The 17,490-nt window shown below is 49.2% G+C and overlaps 1 protein-coding gene across 2 annotated transcripts in view; it reads right to left on the minus strand.

The window, feature by feature from the left end:
* The window catches only part of Pcnx2 (pecanex 2), a 150,624-nt gene that overhangs the window by 18,371 nt on the left and 114,763 nt on the right, over positions 1-17,490 (minus strand). For both annotated transcript variants that reach the window (NM_001427189.1, XM_087594719.1), the window contains 5 exon segments: positions 158-279; positions 2,966-3,199; positions 4,793-5,046; positions 14,383-14,598; positions 17,383-17,441. In NM_001427189.1, coding sequence (NP_001414118.1) covers positions 158-279; positions 2,966-3,199; positions 4,793-5,046; positions 14,383-14,598; positions 17,383-17,441 — 885 coding nt within the window.

Consider the following 17,490-nt stretch of genomic DNA (forward strand, 5'->3'; position numbering starts at 1 on the left):
TGCAGTTGCCCCAACCTGATTCACAGAGTAACAGCACATCTGGAAGGCTTACAAGGAGGCCGGGTTTGGGATACTGAAAACGATGGACAGGATCTGTCAAACATAAATGCCAGGCACCTGCATAAGCCCAAGACATCCCAACCTGTCCCAGGAATACCTCATGGCCATGTTGTGTGCTGCTGTTCCCAGAGCTCGCCTTCCCAGGATGCACAGGGCAAAGGAGAGTGTCACCAGAGCTGAGTCTTCATCACTGTCCACATGGTCCAGGGTCTTGGAGAGCTGGAAGAACAGGGATGAGAAGGCAGCTATCACCCTGGCTCTCACATATGAGACAGAAGCAGGCTTCCCTGGGGACACTGCAGCTAACCCATGCTTCTGAAGTGACTCCAGAGTTGGGGGAGCCTCCTGTGCTGCCCACGGCAGTTTCTCTCATGGTTGGACACATGCAGAAAACACTGCATTAGGAAGTTTTCTCATTGGTTTCATGATATTCCCAGCAAGAAGCAGTTAAGGATGAAGGGGTTTTCTGGCTGACAGAAGAGACACAGCTCTTCATGGTAAGGAAGACGCGGCAGCAGGAGAGGGTGGGTGACTGGTCACAGGAGAGGGCAGGTGACTGGTCACAGGAGAGGGCAGGTGACTGGTCACATGTGTGCACAGTCAGGGGACAGAACTTGAACAGGATGCAGGTCTGGGTTATGAGGCCTCAAAGCCTGTGCGGTGGCTTGAATAAGAGTGGCCCACACAGGCTCACATATTGGAATGGTTAGCCAAACAGGGGTGGCACTTTTGAGGAAGGACTGGGAGGTGTGGCCTTGCTGCAGTAGATAAGACTTCATTGGAGGAAGTGTCCCTGAGGGTGACTTTGAGGTTGGAAAAGCCCATGCCAGACCCAGTTTCTCTCTCTGTCTGCCCGTGGATCAGCGTGTAGAAATCTCAGGGGCCTCTCCAGCACCACGTCTGCCTGCGTACTGCCACACTCCCCACAAAACTGTGAGCGAGTCCCCAGTTAAATGGTATCTTTTGTAAGAGTTGCTTTGGTCATGGTGTCTCTTCATAGCAATAGAAGAGTGACAAGGACATCCTGCTTCCACTGATCCAATCGGTCTAATGAGGCTGCTCTATAGCCTTCCCAACTGTATCAAGTGTTCAAACATAGGAGCCTGTAGGGGAGACATCCCACACTCAGACCACAGCAGGTGCTTTCCGGGAACATGGCGGTAAAGGTTAGGTCTGATGAGATGACGCTCTGGATTTCATATTATGACATATATCATATTATGCATACATATTTTTTTTTCTGCTTACAAAGGGGATGGTATAGGGCGAAGGAGACACATCAAAGCTTCCTTTTCTTTTTCCTCAGCTACCATATCCCTAGGCTGATGCTGGCTCCCTGACTCTGAGAAGTCAGTGCTGTGGCTTGGTGTCTTCTCCATGGTCTGTGTACGTTATCAGCTACTGAGGTTGCTGCTTTAAGCCTCCCTCCTACACTATTACTCATGCACTTAGCCTTTAGCAGGTGATGGGGATGGACGTCCCATCCCGTGACTCTCGCTGTCACTTCTGGCTGTGAGCAATCGGTACTCTTGGCTTCCTCTGAGGAGGCAAGCTCGCCTTCGGGTGCTCACTCAGCCCGTGGGCACTGCACTGGGAAACGACCATGACGGGAGCAGCCTGGGCCATCTGATGGCTGAGCAGATGGCGTGGCCATGAATCAATGTGTCCAACCTTCCTGACACCAGTCAAGAACTATGTCACACAGCAAGATCAAATTAAGAGAAAAAAAGTCAGTTTTGAGATGACAGCTCACTATGTAGCCAAGGCTTGACTGGAACTCAGTATGTAGCCTAGGATGACCCACTAGAAGGTCTTTTGCCTCAGCCTCCCTACTACTAAGATTATAGACATGAGCCACCATGTCTGACTCAGAGTATAATTTTTTTAAAAAATATATATTTTCAGGTACTGGAGTGCTTGTTTCTCAACCATAAAGACCCGAGTTCAGATCCCAAGACTTTCTGGAATAACTTGGTGGTGTACTTCTGTAATCCCAGATCTCAGAATCTGGGAAAGTAGAGACGGCTTGCTGGCCAATCGGGCTTTACAAACTGGTGAGTTCCAGGCTCAGAGAAATCCTGCCTCAAAGATAAGGTGGAGAATGATTGAGAAAGACACCCCTCACCCCTCCCCAGCATGGACCTCTGACCTCCAAGTGCATGCACACACTCACAGACACAGAATAAAATTAAATTATAACGAATGATTAATAATTATGTTTTGTTGGTGGTACTGGGCATTAAGTCCAGGATCTTGTACATGTCAGGCAAGCCCTCTGTCACTGAGCCCTCCAAATGCAAATTTACTCAATTTAACTAATGTGTGTGCATGTGTGTGTGTGTGTGAGAAAGAGAGAGAGAGAGAGACAGACAGAGAGACAGAGACAGACAGAAAGAGACAGAGAGAAAGAGACAAAGAGACAGAGACAGAGAGACAGAGACAGAGAGAGAACACACCCATAGGCATGTTCTCCACATGATCCTCTTGAGATGAGCTATCTCCTCACTAAACCCAAAACTCACTGGTTTGGTACTGGGTTCCTGCCCCACCTCACTAGCAGCACCAGGGTTACTGACATGGGTTACCGACCCCCAACCCCAAAATGCAATTTTAAATGAGGACGTTTCTATGCTACACTACAGACTTAAACTATAGTGACCCTGAGCATAGTTTAAACCAGTCAGATACCTTCAAAAGCTCTGTCACTGGAGACAAAGCATACTGTTGCCTAATCAAGTACTAAACCTTTATTTGCTTCAGTGCTAAACATTTATTCCAAACACGTTTTCTCCCTCACTTCTGTTTTCTTACTGTCTACCCTGGAGTGCGGGAGGAGAGAGGAGGTTTAAGCACCCTCGCTTCCTTGGCTCGCACTCAGCCCCTCAGCCCCAGTTCCCCTCCCTACCTCCTGTCTCTTCCCTGCGCAGTACTGAATCCACTCCAGGAACACACTGCAGTAACTCGCCCGGGTGATCCCCTGGAGACACGGGACGTAGTCGTCATCGATGTTGATGTTAAACATCGCAAGGTCGCGCTCGATGTGGTGCCACTTGGCAAAGGGCTCTAGTGACTTCAGCAGGGATTCATTCTTGACCCACGAGGCGAGTTTGGGGGAAGTGACCATGTAGTATATTATACTCTGCAGAGAGCAAGTCAGATTGTGAGGTTCTGTGTCCAGTCCACAATCAGGAAGACTTCAGTTTTTGATTTACTGCATCTCAGTATGGAGGAGCTGGAAAGGTGCCTCAGAGGCTAAGAAAAGACATTGTTGTTTCCACCAAAGACATCTTTGGCTATGAGGAACCTGGGGCCTCTAATGGGTCCCTTTTGGCTCTTGGGACAAAGTAGAGGGCATGAGGTCCTTGTGCTCACAGATCATCACTAGGGAAACCAGGAATGTTAAACACTAGGGCTGTCTCTTCAAAAGAAGAGATGTGCAACCTGTTTTCTGCCGGACGGTGGGGAACGGACGCAGTTGATAGCCTGGTGACCTCTGTAATATCTGCAGGGCTGGGCCACACAGGACTCCCCGGGCTCTTATCTCAGATTCTTTCTCTTGAGACCTTATCTTGAGTGTTGTTTTTCAGTCAACAGAACCCATCTTTACAGAAGAGGTCATATGTACTTAGAAAGGAGATTCAATATGAGGTCATACTAGACTTTGTTGTATACATGGGGTTGAGATCGACATCCTCCAAAATTTTGCTGTGCTTAAACAAAGACTCAATAAACTGCCCTGGGCCAGGCTCTGGAAGTTTGAACCAACACTGGCTACTGAGCCTTCTTGCCTCATGCAGAACAACACTGCTGGCCCTGGGGATGGCAGAGACCCCCACAGGACAGCATCCATCGAATGGTGGAGCTCTCAGTAGGCCTGTCACCATCTATAAACGCCCTATGCCCAGCACAGGTCCATCACAAGGACTTTCCCTGTCCTCTCCTGTCCTGCCAGTCCCTGCTTCCTAGAACGCACCTCAGACCAGGCCCGCACGTGGTACCCTGGGTCAGAATTACATTTTTCCCTACAGGGCTTCTGAGCTGCATATATATTCTTCTCTTCCTTCTTTCCCATCCCCCTTCCCTTTCTCCCCTCTCCTCCCCCCTTTCTCATTCTTTAAACCACTGTACTTCCTAACCTTTGGATTGAGTATTTGTTAACAGGTTCTCTTCTAGCCTAGTCCGGAACTCTCAGTGACGCCAAAGATGACTTTGATCTTCTGATCTGCCTTCCTTCACCACCCTCACCGCCCCCCCCCCCGCCCCCGAGTGTTGTGCCTACAGATGTGCACCACAACATCTGGTTTTATGTGGTGCTGGGGATCGAACCCGGGTTTCTGTGCGTGCGAGGCAAGCACTCTGACGACTGAGCTAAATCTCCAACCCACAATCCCGGTTCTAAGTTGGACCATTTGCCCAGCATCTAATGAGGTCGTGTCACTCCAACATGGGGCCTGCTGGTGCTTCCTGGATATTTAATTCGCCCATCATGACAAGCGCCCCCTGCTGTGGTTGAAATGGATAGACAGTCGGGGTTGCAGCCGGCCTGTGGTACCCAGGCTCAGGTTAACACAAAGCCCTGCTGGGCTTTTCAATAAAGACAAGGTCCCCGAGCCCGGCTGCATCTCTCTTGGCAAGCTGGGGAGAAACCTCTGCCGGCCATTTTGGGTGGAGCCAGGTCTCTCATCCCCGCCTCCCAGGCTCCACCCACAGCCCTGGGAACCGCATCACGCACCTTGATGTAGTAACGGATGAGCACCCTGCGGAGGTCGAACACGTGCAGCATGGTGGCCGCGTTGTTGTCGATGATGCTATAGCCCTCCAGGATGTACTGTGTGCGCGTGATCTCCCAGGTGAGCCAGCGGAGGTGGAAGGCGGCATTGCAGGACAGCAGGTGTGGCAGGTGGCCGGGTTTGCAGCAGCAGCAGCCTCTGTCATCCTCGTCACCCTCCATGATGGCCTCCACCTCCCTCTGCTGGCAGTAGGTTCCTGGCCAAGGACACAATAGACGCTAGGTTACACGGAGGTCAGAAGGGGGCAGCAGATGCTTTGGAACTGGAGTTACAGACGGTTATGAGCTGCCATGTGTTGAGAGGTGAACCCAGGTCCTCTGGAAGAGCACCTAGTGCTCTTAGTCACTGAGCCAGCCATCCGTCTAGCCCCACGAGGTGTCTCTGTAAGGTGCTAGAATCAGGTATTTGTTCTTAGTCCAAAGCAGGCCTACCACACAGCCATGATTCTCAGAACCATCAACTTTTCAGGTGTGTGCCTATGTGCAGGTGTGTACACACATTCCCCTCTCTCTCTCTCTCTCTCTCTCTCTCTCTCTCTCTCTCTCTCTCTCTCTGTGTATGTGTGTGTGTGTAGGGAGGTGTGTGTGTGTATCTGTATGTACCTATGTGTGTGTATCTGTGTGTAGGTGGGGGTGTGAGTGTGTGTATCTGTGTGTAGGTAGGGGTGTGAGTGTGTGTGTATCTGTGTGTAGGTAGGGGTGTGAGTATGTGTGTATCTGTGTGTAGGTAGGGTATGAGTATGTGTGTGTGTGTGTACCTGTGTGTAGGTGGGGGTGTGAGTGTGTGTGTGTATCTGTGTGTAGATAGGGGTGTGAGTGTGTATCTGTGTGTAGGTAGGGGTGTGAGTGTGTGTGTATCTGTGTGTAGGTAGGGGTGTGAGTATGTGTGTATCTATGTGTAGGTAGGGGTATGAGTATGTGTGTGTGTGTATCTGTATGTAGGTAAGGGTGTGTGTGTGTGTATCTGTGTGTAGGTAGGGGTGTGAGTATGTGTGTGTGTGTATCTGTGTGTAGGTGGGGGTGTGAGTGTGTGTGTGTGTGTGTGTATCTGTGTGTAGGTAGGTAGGGAGGCAAGACATTAACCTTGAGGCCTCAGGAGCTCTCTACCTTGTTTTGTGACAAGGCCTGGAGCTCACCAAATGTGCTACATTGGCTCTGCCTCAGGTGTGTGCACTGCCCGTTCACAATCATTCTGACTTTCCTCTACTCTCCGTGTTTTTGTTTTGGGATATATAGACTCTCATGGTGGGCACGGACTTGCCGATGGAAATTTGGAGAACCCTCTCTGTCTTTGGCGAGACAACCTGAGGTTAGACACACCTGCCTGGAGCACCTTCCCAGGCGAATAACAGAATGGAGACCAGAGGAAAGGAGGAGGAAGCTTTTAAACACATCACAGCAAGACAATGATATAAACCATGGAAGAAAAACAAGGCAGGCCAGCTGGGTCAAGAACAAAGTATGTCAGGGTGTGAATGAAAACGGCATTCTGCTTAGGTCAACCTGAGCCACATGCACAAGGATGGCACCCCACCTTCTCAGCCAACCTGGGAAGAAGAAAAAGAAGGAATTCATAGCCTTCCATTCCTGTTGGCTTTAACTCTGCCTCAATTAAAGGCTGCGCTATGTGGTCTCAAGCCCAGGATGATGGTTAGAGAGAAGGGAGAGCCCACTGCACTTACCACAGTGGGCTAACCTGTAGCTGCCGCTAGGCTCCCCTCCCCCACTTCCCTCCCCCGCCATGGGTCCATCTTAATCTAATGATTACAATCCAAGGCTGTGCCCCTGACTTACTTCATTTATTGGGGCTTTTTACATTTCTCTTTTTGAGGGGTGCTCCAGTGTCATGGTGTACATATGGAATTCAGAAAACACCCACCCAGTGTCCAAGGTTTGAACACTGGATGGCCTTGAACTGTAGATGATAGCCAAGTAGGCAGAAGACTCAAGACAGGTGGCAAGGGGGCAGTCCCCAGAGCAGCCAGGTGCCCACTGGGCAGGGTTACCATGGTTACCAAGAGATGCTGCTACCAGGCTGTGAGAGCTTCACTTTTCTTAGTCTGAGGTGATTCACAGAGCGTGCCCCTAACCCTAGACCACCCCCACCCCACACTGAGATCAGGGCATGCTGTAGACTGTGGACCAGGTATGCTTCCAAAGGACTTCCTGTAAGAATTGGGAAGGAAATGGCTCCTGTAAATGGAGGTCATGTGTTTTCTAACATTTTTATAAATACTTGGAGGGAAATAGAGATTGTAGGCTGATGCCATGGCGTGCCCTAGTTATCCCCTTGCAGAAGGATTTATGGTTGAAAAATGATCTTAGTCTGGTGGGGGACAGTGTACAGAATCCAATACACTAGAAGTCAACAAGACCAGAGCACCCTGCACATAGGATCAAAAGACTGGGCAGACAGTCTAGAAACCTACAGGAACCCAGTTAGCAAAACCTTGGCTGGTGTCATGGAGTACAGGAACCCACAGTGGGGTGTCTGGAATCCAGGCAGCATTGGAGAGAGGGGCAGCTTCAGCCCAGACCCCAACATAAACAGCCACTAGCTAAAGGACACTAAGCTAAATGACCTGACTCCTGCTTCCTAAACCTTTCTTCGCTCAAAAGGCAATGACCGCCCACGTGGCTCAGTGGGCGTAGTGCTCGCCCGACACACACAGGGTCCTGGGCTTCAGCCCTGGTACCCACAGGGCATAAAACCAGATGTGCTGGAATATGCTTGTGACCGGGCGGTTGGGAGGTGAAGGCAGTTTCACCGAGGGTTCAAGGCCTTCCTCAGCTGGTGAATTTGGAGTCAGCCTGAGGTGCGTCAGACCCTGATTCAAAGAAAAGAAAAGAAAAGAAAAGAAAAGAAAAGAAAAGAAAAGAAAAGAAAACAAAACAACAACAGCAAAAATAACAATCCAATAACCAAACGGTAGATAAAAAGACATGGGCTAGTATTGTTTTGAATGGGTTTATAAAGAGTGTTAATTATACCTGATGAAATCTAGATGGCTTCTTGGTGCCAGTGAGATGACCCGGTGGGTAAAGGCTTTGGCTACTAAGCCCTAATAACCTTAGTTGATTCCGGGACCCACACGGCTGTGCTCTTGGTGATGTCAGCGTCTCCATGCGATCTCTGGTCTCTCTCCCAGCATAGCCAAAGCCTGCTGGCTCCCTAGCTCCCACCCCCAGGCTCCATACCGTCTTGCTTTCACGGTCAGTTTCTGCTGCACTTCCTAGCCCCACCCTGGAGCAACGTTGGATCAGTCGCCTCTAAGCAGTGACCTTGAGAGCCTAGAGGAACGCTGGCCCAGTGTGTGTGTGGGGGGGGAGAAGACACGAAAGGACGTTAAATGTGTCAGGATGATTTATAACTCGTTTGCTTTCTGAGCATAACAGAAAGATTTTTTTAATAACTTTTTTTTTTTTTTTTTTTTTTTTTTTACTCTGTAGAGTCTGCGGAAATTTGCTTAGCATTTAGACACGGCCCCTTAAGAACAAGCTTTTCCTGGTGTGGTGCTGGATAAACTAGATTTTTAAGCGTGCTGTGATGCTTTTAAAATAACACCACTGTTTTTCAAGGTGAAATTTTGTTTCTGGACAACATCCATTTAAGTGGCTATTATCAACTTAGAAAGGTGACATTTGCGTGTCTCATGGGATGCACGGGCCACGCTGGTCATGCAGGTGAGAGCTTCTTGTTCCAAATATACACCGTGGCAGCTCCCCAAAGCCACGTGTTCCTTAGGATAGAAAGCTCTGTGTCCCCACAGTGAACCATACCACCAAACGGAAAACTTGGTACAATTGAGCAGATTCAGAAACACCAGCAATTCTCATAATTGAGAATGGGTAGGCATTTAAATCTACGTGAGTTATTTTACCAAAGATCATCTGAGGTGCCTGTCTTACTGAATTCTAACTCTCTGGGGAAGAGTTTTCTCTCCCAAAGCTTTTGCTGCTGGACCTCGATGGGGTCCAACAAGCTGGGTGCACAAGCCTGACCACAGCCCCTTCCTGCTTGGTGTCCCTGACCTTAGCCCTTAGCTATCTGTTGCATCTTGTTATCTGTCACTGACTCTGGGGCAGTGGCGGGCACAGAAGAGGCCCGGCAGCCTGCCTTGCCCCAGCTTCCCCTCAGAGAGCTGTAACACTTTGGTTGATCTGAACATACCTGAGTTCTGAGAGACTTTTTCCTCCCAGCCACGCAAAGGATTCCCCACCAGCTGCACCCTGTATGCGGACCTATGCAGACAGGGAGGTCTGGTCTCTTAGAATGAAAAACTAGTGTCTTCGATGTTAGGGGAGATGGCTTAGTGGGAGCTGTAGGAGCATGAGAACCTGAGGCCTGACCCCCAACGCCCACATAAGAGGCAGGATGTTGAGGTGTGTGACTCATGCCTATAATCCCAATGTTTGGATGCAGAGACAGGACAATCCCTAAAGCTTGTTGGCTAGCCAATCACCACGCTCCAGGTTCAGTGAGAGACTGAACAACAATGAAAGTAGTAATAATGTGCTGAACCACTGAAGAAAACACCCAATGTCAACCTCTACCCTCTACACACATGTGCACACATACACACACAGGTCATACACACCTGTGTAATGCATGTACACAAATGTCACACAGTGCAAACATACACAGGAATGTCACACACACATGTGCAGACACGAGAATGCACACATGTACAAACATACACACAAATGTCATACACATATGCAAACATACATACAAATGTCACACACATGTTCAAACATACACATGCATGTCATATACACATGTGGAAAGCACACAATGAAGTCACACACACATGAAAACATACACACAAATGTCACACACACGTGTGCAAACATACACAGGGATGTCACACACACATGTGGAGATACACTTGTCATATGCACATGTGCAAAGCACACACATGAATGTCACACATGTGTAAACATGCATATGAATGTTACACACATGTGTGCATACACAGGGATGCCACACACATGTGAACACATACACACACAGGTCACACACACCTGTGCAATGCATGTACATGAATGTCACACATGGGTAAACATACATAGGGCTGTTACACACATGTGCAGACACACACACAAATGACACACACTTGCGCAAACACACATGGATATCATACACACAAATGTACACACACCTACACACAAATACATTTAAAAAGTGGAATTAATCAAAGCTTCCGTGCATGCCAGGCAGCCTGATGCATGATGAAATGCATAAATCTGTAATCATTGCTGGGAGTAAGGCCTCCCTACACACACTCCACTTACAGGCCGGAAGAGCAGCAGAACCAGCTGGACTGTGAGGAGGAGGCCTTCCTAGTTCACGGGTCATTCAAAGCTGTCTCCTCACAAGGCTTTCCTGAGTGCAGGATGCTAAGGTGGCAGAGACTCTGCTAGTGCCATGGGACACGCCCTGTCTACCTAGACGTGCCACACACACCAGCAAACCTTAGGCTCCTCTACTTAGGAAGGCAATTGTACGAGCATCCACTGGAGACAGCATTCTGTTTTATGGACGAAGTCTGGAACCCAGGGAGTTAGAAGCTCCCTGAAGCTACCCAGACATAAAGCATAAAGCCATGATGAAGAGTCAACCATTGCCAAGATGAGGCGAGTTCTAGAGAGTTTTAGTATCAGTGGGAGGGCTGTATGTGGATCTCCAGTGAAGATAAAGCTTTGGGTTGGATCTGCTTTGGATGAGCTTAGGCTACGTGGCTATTTTCACTCGTCCCCACGGGCCAGTGATTATGGGGTCAGCCAAATTGTGAGAAGGCTGATAATATCTCCCATAGACAGGGGTGTAAATCTTGCTTTTAGCTGTTTTCTGGCTGCACCCCTACTGTATCTTAGGTGTCCCTTCTGAGAGGCCCACCAAGATGCTGATCTGATAAAATGGCCTGCAGGGTGGACCACATTAAAATTTGAAAGGGTTCTGAGAAAATGAGATTTAAAACTTTAACAGCAAATAGACTTTGAAATGTTTAGATATTCCTTACTTCAGTCTTTCCTTATTTGACCTCCTTCCTGCCCTCCCTCCTCTTCACTCCATTCTTTTCCCTCCTCCACTTCCTCCTTTTCTTCTGACCTCCCCCTCTCTCCTCCTTTTCCTCTCTCTAGTCCTCTCCATCTTCCCCTCCCTCTTCCTCCCCTCTCCCCTCCCCTCCCTCCTCTCCTCCCTCCTTCCCTCCTCACTTCTCTCCTCCCTCCTCCTCTCCTCTCCTTCTTCCTCCTCTCCTCCCTCCTTTCTTCCTCCCCTCTCCCTTCTCCTTCCTTTTTTCTTCCCTTTCCTCCCCTTCCACCATCCCTTTCCTGCCTCTCTTTCCCCCTCCCCTTTTCATTTCTATTTCCTTCCCTCCCTCGCTTCCTTGCTTCTTCTGCTCCCCTCTTCCCTTTCTATTCACAGTAACAACCCTTGATGTGTTCATCAAAACTTGCCTCCCAGGGGTTGGGGATTTAGCTCAGCGGTAGAGCGCTTGCCTAGCAAGCGCAAGGCCCTGGGTTCGGTCCCCAGCTCCGAAAAAAAAAAAAAAATTAAAAAACTTGCCTCCCTCTCAATAGCAGCCCAGGGCACCCCATCTCCAGTGGCCACTTTGTCTCCTCTTCCATCAACCCCAGTGGCCATTGCCCACTTTCTGGGCTCTCAGCGCCTTGGTGTTGTCCTGGGATCCTGCTTCCTCTTTCCCCATTTTTTGCTTCACTCCTTTTGTAGCCTGGTCAAGCACTGTGACCTCTGTCACACTCTTGAACATGTAAGGACTTGGAGCTTCCTGTCCTTGTTTTCCTTTTCGACACTCCCTTGGTTAGTCCCAATCCTGCCTTCCATGCTCACACTCACAATGCTGGCTGCCTTAGGGAAAAACCACACTGCAGTGTTCACACATCCCTTTAAAGTTGTCACCAATGGACTCAGTGAGCTTTCGCGCATTCCAACATACACACCCGATTCCCCACTCAGCCCATTCATCTGATGTCAAGTCCCATGACAGTGGAGGACTAGTGCAAGCCTGACATCAGTGACAGGTTAGTGCCATCCCACACCAGCCATGACAGGCACCGTGGTGGGGATTTGACCACTGCTTTGCTGCTCCCTTGAGGCCAGCCGGAGTTGAGTCCTGAGTTAGACAGTTAAGGGAGCAGCAAAGGTCCCTGTTGTGCAAATCAGGTGTAGAACTCGGCCAAAACCACAAGACACCTGCCCCATGCTGCTAAGAAAACCTTCATTCCCGGATGCTTTTTTCCATAAACCCTTCTTCTCTTGTGTTAACCTGGGTCGATTTCTGTAGCTTGACACTAGGACCTCCTGTTAATGTGATGCTCCTCTTCAGGGTGCTGCGATTTGAGAGGGGGAAGACAAGACTCTCTCTTCCCCACGATCCCAGGTTGCTGGCTTCCTTCTCTGGTAGATTTCTTTCTTCCTAACAAACTGTAGCCCTGTGGTAGAGCACTTGCCTGGCATGCATGCAGTTCTGAGTTTGATCTCTGGTATGAGAGAGGGAGGCAGGCAGGGAAGGTAGTGGAGAGAGAGAGAGAGAGAGAGAGAGAGAGAGAGAGAGAGAGAGACAGAGAGAGAGACAGAGAGAGACAGACACAGAGAGACAGACAGAGAGAGAAGACAGAGAGAGACAGAGAGAAAGAGAGACAGAGAGAGACAGAGAGACAGAGAGAGAGAGAAAGAGAGAGACAGACAGAGAGAGAGAGTATGTGTTGGGGGAGGAGGAAGGGAGGGCTAATCAGTTGTGAATGTGCAAACAGCTCCCATTCCTTCTACTGGCTTCCTCAGTAGATTTCCAGAGAGAGAGAGAAAGATAGACAGACAGATAGACAGACAGACAGACAGACAGGTGATAGATGACAGATAGAAATGTTTAGACATTCCTTACTTCAGTCTTTCCTTATTTGACCTCCTTCCTCTCCTATCTAATAGATAGAAAGATAATAGATAGACAGATAGACAGATGATAGGTAGACAGACAGATGATAGATAGATAGATGATAGATAGATGATAGAGAAACAGACGGATGCTAGATAGATAGATAGATAGATAGATAGATAGATAGATAGATAGATAATCTACGAGTGCTCTCTTTGACTGCCCCAGGCAATGCCCAAGTAGATTAAATTTGACCAAAATAAAACCCAATCTTTCAGAAAACTGGGAATTCAGAAGAGAAGTAGAACGAGGAAGAAAAAATGCAGAACAACCCCAAGGAGAAAGCTGGCCCTCCGTGGGAATACTGGAATATGTGTGGCAAAGAGAAACAAATCCAACAACAGTCCTTTGGGGTCAACTGGGTTCTTCCTCAGAACTTCAATTTTGTTTAGCTATGGGGTTTTGAGGTCTCTGTGTTTAAAACTATGATCTAAGTCTGTGTTTAAAACTATGATCTAACTAGGTCAAAGAAAATCTACTGTAGGGAAAGGTGTGGGATCCGGGCAAGTTAGCCGCCATTTTCCCCTCAAGATGTTGCTACTGCACTGATCTTACAGGCTGTGGTTGACTGGAAAAAGAGAAAGCAATAAACCAAAGCAAACTCCCAGGAGCTTACTCATGAAGCCCCAACCTCGGTCACGTAGGAACCCTCTCCTCTCCCCCCTCCTGTTTTTGACAGGTTTTTTCTGTGTAGCTCTGTTCTGGAACTCACTCTGTAGACCAGACAGACCTTGAACCTAGAGACTTGACTGCCTCTGCTTCTTGATTAAATACTACTGGGCTTAAAGGCATATGCCACCACCGCCCAGCAGAAACCCCCTTCTAAATTTTACCCTGTGAGGTTCCAGAAATCCAGTATGTTGTGGTGACATTGGTCCCTAGCAAGCCATGCCTCTCTGTCACCATAACCCAGGGAAACGTGGTATATACCACTTCACGCTGAGCTGTCATTGCATTAATTACTTTCCATGATGCTGTGGTAAAATAACTCACTTAAGAGAGGAGAGGCTTACTTGGGCTCTTGGTTTGAGGGGATACAGTCCACCAGGGTGGAGAAGGAACATCAGTAGGGATGGCTTTTGACCACAGCGGTGAGGACGCTCCCCTCTGGGTGGATCAGAGAGTAGAGGGTAGATCAGAAGGGATCATTGTTTCTCTAGCTGACTGTGGTGGGCTTTTGTCAGAATGCCTGGCCAAGAGCAGAGATAGCCTTAATTCCCACACAGAGGAACAGTCCCCAAGTCTTTTGCTCTGGGCTTTTTTTCTTTAAAGAGTCACTTCATTTTGTTTTGTGTGTGTGTGTGTGTGTGTGTGTGTGCGCGTATGCACACGAGAGTTCAGGGGGCCACAAAGGCCGAGTAGCATCAGACCTTCTGGATCTCGAGTCAAGTGGTTGTGAGCCTCACAATCTGGGTACTGGAAATTGAATTTAGGTCCTCTACAAGAGTAGTACATGCTTTTAGCGACCGAGCCATCTCCCCAGCCCTGAAGGAGGCTTCTAAGCAGTGCTCTCCTCGTGATGACTGACCCAACCCCCCGAGTCTCAGCCGGGCTGCAAACAAAGGGAACCCCTACCTCGGAACTCCAGTCCTCGAAGCTGAAAGGTGACGAGACCGTTTCCGATTTCAATCAGGTGGACGAAGGCGTTGAGGTCGTCTGAGGCCAAAATGAAGCAGTCACCTGAACTGTAGTTGCCCCAGCGGCCAAGAGCCAGGTCTCCACAGAGCGAGTCCTGCAGGGTCCGCGTCAGGTGCTCGTAGAAGATGGAGTTAAGGCTGCCGTCATCACTCCCTGAGGCAGGATAAGAAGGTGTGCGTGCTCATCTTGTGCTCAGACCCTGAACCGGTGCGCTGCCCTCGGGGTGAGGTCGGAGTCTTTACGGACACGGAAGCACCAGCTTCCCACCTGTGGTGGTGGGTTACACTGAGACCTCCTATGCCTTCCCTCTAGACCAGGCTGTGACCTTTGGACAGATACATTACTGTCCAAATGCAAATTCCGTACACAATCCTGTGTGGGGCTCAACGCTCTGACCTTGGGGGCTGGCAGGGCCTGCAAGACTGAGGACCCAAGTTTGTCCTCCAGGACACATGTTTTAAAAGACAATGCTAGCACCAGGAAAACAGAGGGAGGTGATCTCAGGGGCTCTCTGGCCAGATACCCCAGCTCATTGAGCTAGTTCCAGTCCTGTGAAAGACCCTGACTCAAAGAACAAAGTCAGACTACTTCTGAGGAATAGTACTTGCCTACACACACACATACACACACATACACACATACACACACGCGCGTGCACGTGCATATACATACACACATGTGCACACATGTACACATATGTACACATATGTACTCATAAACACACACACACACACACACTTTTGAACTCTAGGCCTATATCTTACTCCTCTACTTATCATGTCCTGTCTCAAATGCTCCCTGGCTTCCTTGTACACAGAAGAATGTTGGGGCTATCTCACTGTGCAGTTATGAGTAAAACCATCGCAAGGCAAAGCCAACTTTACATTCCTCTTCAGTAAACCCTAGATCTGGGCCTGCCATTCCCACAGCAGCTGTCCATTTGTGTCTCCCCAGCAGGAACTGAGAGAGTTCCTTCTACAACCCAGCCAGGGTTAGACTGTGAATGGCTGTCCATTGGTTAACACTCAATGTGCAGTCAAGAGCCAGGGAAAAGGAAGGGTGCTGGAAGGAGAGAGAATCAGGATGCCCCACTTCCTGGTGGAAGGCCAGGGCTGTGTGTGGAGGGGTGGACTGAGGTGTGTGCTGCATTTCCATGGTTTCCTCCTCCCAGGCTCTGACTGCAGCTCTCCCCCTCTGGTTGCCTCACAATGAGGCCTACGAGCTTTTCAAGGGAAGACTGGAAAGGCCAAAGAGAAACCCCAGGACCTTGACTGCAGGGGCAGGAAACCCCTGGAAAGCCAGGCAGGTATGGAATCTCCCTGAAGGAAGACCTAGCAGTAAAATTCAAGGCATCTTGTGTTTACCAAAGAGGAGACATGTTCTATGAGGTCATCCACATTCTGCACCCATGGAAAACAGAGCATGAGGCTGGCCTCAGCATGGAGAAGCTGTCCCTGAGCATTCTATGGGGAGGAGGACTAGGGTGTTGCTAAGAGACGCGTGGGGGCGGGCGGCTATCAGACACGGAACCCCTGACCCGGTGCTGGCGCTGGCTGGTTGGAGGCTGAAGGGATAAGCTGAGACACGGATAAGCTGTTTATGATTGACGGAGGGAATTGCTGATAAGGCGTCTCCACGTACCAGCCTGCCGGCCTGCTCCGAGGTCTCTGCCTGTGATGCATGGGCAGGCATCGAAGCCCTGATTAGAGGCTAAAGTTCCTGCACTTTTAAAGAGAGCCCTGGAAGAGAATCAGCCCTTCTGACTGTGTACATTGTGTATACTCAAACACAATAAGCAAAGGCAGGAATTTGGCTCAGGACGCATTTCTTAGCACACGCTGCCCATGCATCTGTATAATCGGGGAAAACGAGACACTTATGGTTAGCTGGACTCAGGATGCGTTTCTGAGGCTATGTGCCTGATGATCTTGCTGTGTCACTGAATCCCATGGCTGCATGCCAGTGACCGTCCCGCTTCCTCCCCTTCCCTTTCCCCTTGACAGAAGGTCTCACAAATACTAAGGCCAGCTCTCTCCGCTGCTTCCACACTTTAAACTCTGATTCTACACTAAGTGTGTTCATGCTGTCCTGGTATAGATATCCCCATAAAGACAGTTTCACTTCCACATGTTGGATTTACACAGGGGAGAATGGGATGCACTTGGCGGTTGCTTTCTAGATTTTGTGCATCTGATCTTTACAGGGACTGGTGTCCTGCGGTCTGATGCTTGGGTGGTACTGGGTGGTAGTGGTTGCGAGCTGCAGCTTTGTGTCAACCCTGTGAGCACAGATCCCAGGAAGGAGCAAGTGACATTCTGGGGTGGACTGTGCTACAGAACAGGGCTGGGAGGCAAGTCAGAGTGGCTAAAAAGGAGATTGACTATAGAAAGAAAAACCTCAAAGGATTTTCTACCAAGTGACTCCAAGCTTCATGTTGTGCAGTTTCTGATGTGTTCTTGATGCTCCGTCCTACGATGGTTTGTTACTATAAAGACCTACACAGGGACATGCTTTTGTTTGTTTTCAAAGACAGGGCCCCACTATGTCACCAAGGCTAGTCTGGAGTCTCTGGCCCTCGTGCACCTGTTTCCTGAATGCTGGAGTGTACGTGCATGTGTAACCATTCCCAGCTCAAAGGACATTTTCTTCAGACACCAGCTCTAAGGTTCAAAGTCTGCTTGGTGTCTACCAGACACAAACAATTTAAAGTGTGCTCGTGGAGTAACTGGAAACAGTACTGACCAACTCAGCTTATTTCTAAAGCAACCCTTGGGGGAAGTGATGGGCCTACTTGCCCAGGTAGGTCCTGTAGTCTGTATTTACCGAACGTGCATTGACTCCGTCATGGCCGCACAGACCGTACCTAACACCTTCTTTGGTGTCTATCTGCCCAATCAAAGAAACACCAAGTTTGAAGAGAGTGTAAAAAGCACTTACCTGGGTCTCTTTCCATTTGCACGGCCAGCCTTGTGTTGGAATTATCCACACGCTGTGTACTAGAAGGGGCCAGAGAGAGGTGAAAGGTAATGGTTAGATCCCTGCCCT

This window comes from Rattus norvegicus, chromosome 19 (genome assembly GCF_021556685.1).
Source record: "Rattus norvegicus strain SHRSP/BbbUtx chromosome 19, alternate assembly SHRSP_T2T, whole genome shotgun sequence".
In the NCBI taxonomy this organism is placed as follows: Eukaryota; Metazoa; Chordata; class Mammalia; order Rodentia; family Muridae; genus Rattus; species Rattus norvegicus.